Source organism: Alexandromys fortis, unplaced genomic scaffold (genome assembly GCF_014885135.2).
Source record: "Alexandromys fortis isolate MF-2015 unplaced genomic scaffold, M_Fortis_MF-2015_v1.1 scaffold_293, whole genome shotgun sequence".
In the NCBI taxonomy this organism is placed as follows: Eukaryota; Metazoa; Chordata; class Mammalia; order Rodentia; family Cricetidae; genus Alexandromys; species Alexandromys fortis.
Window position 1 is genome coordinate 889674 of NW_026068177.1, and position 8303 is coordinate 897976.

Below are 8303 nucleotides of genomic sequence, written 5' to 3' on the forward strand. Positions count from 1 at the left end.
GTCCGCCAATCCCGGCGTTGGGCAAGCGTGGCCTGGTATCCGCAGCTCTGGAGATTCGCGCGGGAGTGGGGGGGGGTGAAGGCGGAAGTGGCGGCGCCGGGTCCGGGAGTGGAAAGGAGCTGAGGCTGCAGCCCGAGTGGAGCGGCTGCCAGCCGAGGAGCAGGCGCGGCCGCGGCGCCATATTGCGGCCCTCAGCGGTCGCCACCGAGCCATGGCCGAGACCTACGGTGAGGCTGGCGGGTCGAAGCGGGGGGGCTGGGCCCGTAGAGGATGCGGATGTGGAAGTGGGGCGGGGCTTTCTGTTCAGGGGGCGGGGTCTGCGGCGATGTAGGGCCGGGCTAAGTGGGTCTGGAGCTGAGCTTAATCGATTTGGGTGGAGCTTGGGAGACTGCTGTGTGAGTTAAAAAGATTCAGGGCGGGATTTGAGGGAGCCAGTGATGGTAATTTAGGGTAGGGGGTTAGGTCCAAGGAGGGAAGCAAGCCTTCCTGGGCGGAGCATGAGTGGATAGGGCGGGGCTGACGGTGAATGGCAAGGGTCGGGCTTCATGGAGTAGAGAGAACCTCGCACAAATGCTGTGAACCCTTGCACACCCTGTGGGGCTGATCTGGTTTGAGAGGTCTGGAGTGGTGTCCTGGAGTTATATTTAAAACTTAAGTGTCACCGGATGCGGCTTAAGTTTAAGGATAATGGCCAACTGTACTGGGCAGAGGATGAGGAGAAGAGATTCAGGGTTAGGAAATCAATATGGATGGGCAGTATCATGTAGGTGGAGGGAGGTCCGAGGGCAGTAAAGAATCTAGTGCGAAGACCCTGAGGAGCTAACCAGTTTAGGAAATAGGCCAAAATGTCAGCGGCCTTGACAGTGAATGAGAGGGTAGTAGGAGGGGAAGTGAAGGGGAAGGGAGGCCAGATTTAATCATTGTTCACATAGTTTTTGAAATGCATCAGCTAAGGTCTTGCATTGTGAAGACCTTTAGTCTGGGTTTGAATATCTAGCTGTGTGGCCTTGGGCAAGTTGATTAACCTTTCTGGCCTCATTCTCCTAGTCTGAAAAGTAGGGATCCTTAGTATACTTCCCTCTTTAGATCTCTATTTGGGATTAAATGAGCTGTCAACATACATAATAATCTTTAGGACTGTCTTGAGTGCATATATATATGTATATATCTACATATATACACACATATATGGTAAGCACTATGTAAGGATAATCTTGTGTGCCATAATCCTCACATCTGGGAGACTGAGGCAGGAGGATCTTCAAGTTAGAGGTCTGCCTGAACTACAGAGTAATATTCTAAAAGAAAGAAAAGTGGAATGTGCTGGCACATTCTGTAATCCCAGGAGTGGGGAGGCTGAGGCAGGCCGACTAGAATTCAAGGCCTTATAGTGCTACACAATGAGTCCCTGACTAGAAGGTAAAGGAAAGAAATACAGGGTATGGCTGCATAGATTTATAATCCCAGCATTCCTTTACAGATTGAGGCAGGAGGATTGCTTGGAGTTGAGGACAGCTAGGTCTCGAATACATATTGAAACTTTGTTTCAATAATCAGTAATAATAACAACAACAATAGTAATAATGAGTAAAAGTGTCATCTTGGGCTGGGTTGTAGGTCAGTTCGGAAAAAACACTTGCCTAGTATGCAGGATGCCCTGCATTCTGTCTAGAGCACTGTAGATTTTTTTTTTTTTTTAAAAAAGCAATGTTTTACTGTTCATTATGTATGGCTGTTTCTGCTTTGATGGTTTTTTTTTCTTTCTATTTTTCCTTTTATTCCCTGTGTCTTTCTCTCCCTTGATCCTTGGCACCATCTGCTCAGACTTCCTCTTCAAATTCCTGGTGATTGGCAGTGCTGGAACTGGCAAATCATGTCTCCTCCATCAGTTCATTGAGAATAAGTGTGAGTTTCTGGCAGGACCCTGGAAGCGTGGATGTGGCCATGGTGTGGGTCAGTGGGCAGTAGGCGGGGTAGGTAGCAGGGACCACTGGGTAAAGCTAGTGCTGTAGCTTTGCCTCCGGCCTTGGTGGACGATCTCTGCTAAGTTCTCTGCCAACCCAGCAGTGAGAATTGGGTTGTAGAAACTGAGGAGGAGGCCTGCAGGACGGGGGAATTCCAGGAGCCCCTGCACTGCCTCCTCTTTCCCTCCCACTCCCAGTCAAACAGGACTCCAACCACACCATTGGCGTGGAGTTTGGATCCAGGGTGGTCAATGTTGGGGGGAAGACTGTGAAGCTCCAGATTTGGGACACTGCCGGCCAGGAGCGCTTTCGGTAGGTGGCCTGGGATCACGAGGAGGGAGGAGGGAAGGGCAAGGTGTGAAGTGTCTTTTAGGGATGAAATAAGAGCAAGGAGGTGCTGAGAGGGCAGGGCAGCTAGATGCAGAGAGACGGGGGATATGTCTGAGCAGAGAAGTCCTAGAGAGAAAAGGCTAGATGTGATGGTTCAGGTCTGCAATGGCAAACATAGGAGGCTGAAGCAGGACTGTGAGTTGGAGGCCAGCCTGGGCTAACATGACAATGAAGAAGGGTTGGAATTGTAGCTGAGAGGGAGAGCCCTAGACCAAGTAGTGTAAGGCCCTGGGTTTGATTCCCATTTCAGAAGAGAGGGAAAGAGAGAAGGGAAGCTTGGCATGTGGTAGTGCCAGAGCTAGAGCCCCTGCCTGGAATCCCCCAGTGAGGGACTGGGGGGTGTGGCTCAGAGCTAGAGCCCATGCCTGGAATCCCCCAGTGAGGGGCTGAGGTATGGCTCAGTAGTAGAGCCCCTGCCTGGAATCTCCCAGTGAGGGGATGGGGTGTGGCTCAGTGATGGAGCCCCTGTCTAGAGTTCTCCAGAGCTCTTGCCTAGCTTGTACAAGACCTTTGGTGCCATCCCCAGGAGCAGAAAGAAGAAAAAAATAAATAAAAGGCTTAAGGATATGAATAAGTAGTTTTATTTTTTTAATTAGTTAATTGTCTATGTGTATATGCCTAAGTATATGCATATATACTATATACGTGCAGGAGCCCCCAGAGGTCAGAAGAGTGTATCAGATACCCTAGGGCTGGAACTATAGGTAGTTGTAAACTACCTCTGGGTGCTGCGTATGGAACCCATGTCCTCTACGAGAGCAGTAAGCCTTATCAACCAACTGCTGAGCCATCTAGCCAGCCCCAAGGAGTGGTGTTTGGAGAGGGAGCTTAAGACAGACACTGAAACCTCAAGGAGCTACAGCCTTGGAGGGAAGGAGACACAGACAGGGAGTCGAAGATGAAGGAGTAATCAAGGCAGGAATGGGCACAGAAGGAACAGGTCAGAAGCTGAGGTTCGGGAAGGGTTGGGCAGCTGTGGTTGAGAAGGATAGGTGAGTGTATTGCATGTGTGGAAAATGGGAAAGCCGGGGCACCTAGTAGGTCTGCAGAAACAGAAACCCTGAGAGTGCGAAACAGAAAGAGCAGAGGGAGGGAGTTTCTCTCTCTCTCTCTCTCTCTCTCTCTCTCTCTCTCTCTCTCTCTCTCTCTCTCACACACACACACACACACACACACACACACACACACGGCGGGGGGGGGGCGGATATTCAGCTTGTGGAGAATCTGGCCTTAGCATATAGCAGCCGCTAATTAACTCATGTATAGATTGATTATGTGAGGTATGTAGAACCCAGAGGCAGAGAGAGGCAGGCATGTGACATAGCCTGTGTTTGCAGTAATCACCTGCATTCCAGAGGGATCCAAACTGGTGACAAAGGGAGTGGGCCACACAGGAAAGGGGACCTGCATCAGCCAGCAGGGAGGGAGGGTAGAAGGTGAATCGTACCTGGGCAGGACAGGCAGATGGGCGATACTGAGAAAATGCTGACTGACTCACTGAAGGAATGAATGAGGGAAGGCAAAAGTGAGCATGGAAGAGACGGAGTAAGAAAGACTGACAGACAAGAAAGAAAATTGAGGAAATTATGGGAAATTATGCTGGGGGTGGTGGTAGATGCCCGTAATTTCAGTTCCTTGAGAGGTTTAGACAGGAGGATTGCAGTTCATGCCATGGCTCAGTGGGTAAGAGTGCTTGCTGCACACCTGAGGACCCGAGCTTGAGCTCAGGAGAGAACCAGTTCCTACAAGAGTCCTCTGCCCCCCACACATGCGCTGTGGTACACGTAAGCCCACCCCCACCCACATAAAAGAAACAATTAAGTAAGAAAGTTCCAGAGTCAGCCTGGGTAAGTTGCCATGATGTTGAGTTAAACTAAAAGGTTGAGCTACAGCTCTGTGTAGACCATGTACCAGGCCAGTCCTAAGCACCCCTGGGTGTGGTGGCTGAGGCAGGGGAGTTCCCTGAATATTGAAGCCAGGGGGGCTGCTTAGTCAGTTTCAGGACAGCTTGGACTAGAGAATGAGACTGTCTCAAAAAAAAAAAAAAAAAAAAAAACAAACCCAAATAATAACAATAATTGAGATAAACTGTATCTCAAGGAGACCAAGGTCAGGTTTTAGGGGATGGGCCAACAGTAAAGGGGGTGGGCGCCAAACCACTAGCCTCTCTCCACAGAGGGGGGCAATCCCGGGGCAGATCGCAGCGTTGGGTTGACTGGGTCCCCCTGGTCCCACAGGTCGGTGACACGAAGTTATTACCGAGGGGCAGCTGGAGCCCTGCTGGTGTACGACATCACCAGGTGGGTGCAGGGTCTGGGTGGCAAGGGAGAGGCTGGGCATGGATGGCCCCACTCCTGTGCTGCCTCCTTCTTCTGTCTGCTCTTCACAGCCGAGAGACATACAACTCACTAGCTGCATGGCTGACTGATGCCCGGACGCTGGCCAGCCCCAACATCGTGGTCATCCTCTGTGGCAACAAGAAGGATCTGGATCCAGAGCGTGAGGTTACTTTCCTCGAGGCCTCCCGCTTTGCCCAGGAGAACGGTGAGGGCTGTGCTGTGGACCAGGTGATGGGTGGAGGGATGGGCCCGTGCACTGTGGCCCATGAGCCTCTTAGCTTTCGGTGGATGGTTGTACCTTCAGCATGGAGGCTTCAGCAGGCCTGCTTTAGGAGTCATGTGACTGCTGTGGTCTTCAGGTCCAGCTAGAAAGAGGATGAGCAGTATGCTGGCCACGGGAACTACCATCACACTCTTAGCGCCTCCTGGTCCAGAGGAGTTGCTGGAAAATTCCCTTCACCATGTGGAGGCAGCACAAGTTTAAGGTGGCTACTGCAAACTCAGCTGGCCATCGAGATAATCCTTTGTGACTAAAGGCTAGCTTCAGACTCACTATGTTGCCCAGGCTGACCCAGTCCTCCGGACCATCTGTGTTGTCTCTGCCTCCACTAGGACTGTGGAGGGTACACAACCATGTACACAATACATGGCCTCCTGATTTTCAGACCCCCAGGTTTAGAAGAGGTTTTGCTGCCAGGCAGATGTGGGTTTAAATCTTGCATATAACTTCAGTGTGAGGTCCTATCATGTGACCTCTGGGTGGCTGAGGTGGGCTTAGGGCGGTGTTCAATGAGTCTGGGGACACCGATGAACTCATGAAGCTCGTAGTGCCGTGGTAGAGGCGGGAGGCAGACTCATTTGCTGACAGTAATATCAGAGAGAAGTCACTGCTAGGACAGGAGGCTCTTGGGAGTCCAGAGGGGTCTCCTGATTTAGGCATGGTCAGCAAGGAGGGTTTCTGGGGGCCACGGGTGCTGAGTTGAGAAGGAAGAGGTGGGTGAGTACTTGTATTTGTAGGGAGACCGCATTCCCGGCAAGGGAACCTGTGTACAGTGGCCGAGGTAAGGGCAAGCATGGACAGAGCTTTTGAGTTGGAGGATGGGAACTGATAGAGACCCTGCCCCTCCAGAGCTGATGTTCCTGGAGACCAGTGCTCTCACGGGTGAGAACGTGGAAGAAGCGTTCCTGAAGTGCGCGCGCACCATCCTCAACAAGATTGACTCAGGTGAGGCCCACCTGCTTCCTGTGAGAGATGGGGGTGGGGGAACTGGTTAAAGGTAGTCTCCATGGGCTCTGAGGAACTCTTCTGGCCTCTCCGCTCCCACAGGTGAACTAGACCCCGAGAGGATGGGCTCAGGCATTCAGTATGGTGACGTATCTCTTCGCCAGCTGCGGCAGCCTCGTAGCGCTCAGGCCGTGGCTCCTCAGCCTTGTGGCTGCTGAGACCTGCAGAGTCAGCCAGGTGGGATGCTGGGGGTTCAGGAGGCAAGAAGGCTTTCTGTGTTGGGTGGGGTGGGGCACAGAACAGCCACCAAGACTTGGAACGTGTGACAAGAAAAACGGTGACAAAGACACAAAAGCCCATGAACCAAAGGAGCCACCTTCCCAGTCCCCGGGAACTCATGGGCCCTCTGCACCCCAGACCTCTGCCCACCTCGGCCTGCACTTGACCCTTTTTCATGGTTCTCACTGGTGTAATGAGCCTCTGCTGTGTGCTTAGTCCTGGTGAGACCTCTGGGGAGACAGCACTGGGTAAAAACAACCAACCAAATTCTTGTTTGCATTGTACCTACATTGCCTTGGGAGAAGACACACCGTAGGTGAAATATTTACAGACATTATATAGTAGTTAGGGGGCAAAGAGCATGGAGAGAAACAGTCTGATAAGGTGGGAAGGATGCAGAATTCCCTTTTAAACAGGACACCCAAGAAGGTGACATTTAAGCAAAAACCCAGAGCAGGGGAATCAGGACAGGTGAAAAAAGTGTGCGCAGAGGCCCTGGCATAGGATCATATGTGGCATGGCCAAGGAGGCCACTGTGGCTGGAGTGGAGTACCTGTGTGTACTAGGGGTACAGCATGGGGTTGGGGAACTGGCTAGTAAGTATCTAAGGCTCTGGGAAGGTCTCCCAGCTGTACCTAGATGCTACAGTTGCCAGAGAGGGCTACTGGGAGGAGGAGGGAGAGGGTCGGACTCGTGCATCCCAGGAACCCTCTAGCCAGATGCCCGTGAAGGAGCTGCTGGGGCTGAGGACCAGGATCAGCTGAAGCGATAGTGCTTGCCTAGCGTGCATGCAGGAAGCACCAGCTTCCACACTGAGCAGTGTGTTAGCTGGTGGTGATCAGGGGAGTAAGTTGGAGGCCAGCCTGGAAAACATGTCCCTTCTTGAGAACCATCCATGGTTCTTGGGGCCCATGGGACTCTGGGAGGCCCTGTCACCCTGCCCCTGAAGGCTCTTACACATGGTCCTGCTCCTTTGACCTGTCCCGGTCACACAAAAGTTCTTTGTTTCTTTGGGTCTTTTTTCCAGGCCGTGTTTTTTTCTCCTTTGACCTGATAACCTCCTCCTCTAAGAAGCCTTGTTCATTTTTCCATACATGATCCAAACTCCTTGACAGACCTGCAGGACCCTTCCTTACCTGTGACTATGGGTGTCCTTACTAAGTCTCTCTCTGTACTTCAGAAAGCCCAGCTCCTTCTACTCCCCGCCACTGGCAAGTCTGGGATGGCTGTGGGGGGAAAAATCCTTAGGCTTAGATCTGTTTTGCAGGTAGAGCGAGTATGGTTTTCTTTTATGTGCACTGGTGTTTTACTTGCATGTATGTCTATGTGAGGGTGTCAGATCCCCTGGAACTGAGTTGCAGACAGCTGTGAGCTGCCATGTGGGTGCTGGGAATTGAACCTGGGTCCTCTGGAAGAGCAGCCAGTGCTCTTAACCACTGAGCCACCTCTCCAGCCCAGACCAGCATGGTTCTTGCTGGAATGCCTGTGGGATTTGAAAGAGAGTCCAGGGTGAGCCCTTTAGACAGACTTCTTCCTTCCCTGTCTCTGCACTGCTGGTCTGAGCCTGTCTCTTAACCCTGAGTCTGCAGAATGGGGTCAGTCCTAGTCCCTCATGGATGTGGAGGAGAGCAGAGCCTAGCATTTGCTAAGAGTTTGATCCACAAGGCTGTTCACTGATCTCTTTCATGCCCATCTTAAAGGCTCTGGGAGGGTATGTGTGCTGACTGTGTAGCTCAGTAGTGGGGAGCACACCTCACATGTGGGTGGCCTTCTTGGGTGCAGTCCGCAGCAGCACAGAACAAAGCAAAAGGAACATCTAGCTGTGTGGAGATAGACAGGTATCCCAGAAATTATCCATGTCTTCCCAGCTTGCCCTCAATGGGTCACATGTAACCAGTGTGTCATATATTTAGCTAACATAATCATATCTATAGAGAAACTCAATTTTTTTGTACTTGATTTTGGACCCCCTTTGATGTGTTTTTTTTTTTTTTGTGGGGAGGGATCTTGCTATGTATTTCAGGCTAATCTGGAACTTCCTGTGTACCCTAGGATAGCCTCAAACTTGTATCAATCCTCTTGCTTTAGCTTTTTTTTTCTTTTTTT

General features: G+C 51.5%; 1 protein-coding gene across 1 annotated transcript in view; it reads left to right on the forward strand.

Moving 5' to 3' along the window:
• Nucleotides 1-60: 60 nt before the first annotated feature.
• Rab4b (RAB4B, member RAS oncogene family) overlaps nt 61-8303 on the forward strand; it is a 10221-nt gene continuing 1978 nt past the window's right edge. Inside the window, exons 1-7 of the mRNA XM_050129068.1 lie at nt 61-227; nt 1825-1905; nt 2162-2276; nt 4592-4654; nt 4744-4898; nt 5823-5918; nt 6021-6155. Coding sequence (XP_049985025.1) covers nt 212-227; nt 1825-1905; nt 2162-2276; nt 4592-4654; nt 4744-4898; nt 5823-5918; nt 6021-6136 — 642 coding nt within the window. The 5' untranslated portion in view covers nt 61-211 and the 3' untranslated portion in view covers nt 6137-6155. The remainder of the gene's footprint in view (nt 228-1824; nt 1906-2161; nt 2277-4591; nt 4655-4743; nt 4899-5822; nt 5919-6020; nt 6156-8303) is intronic.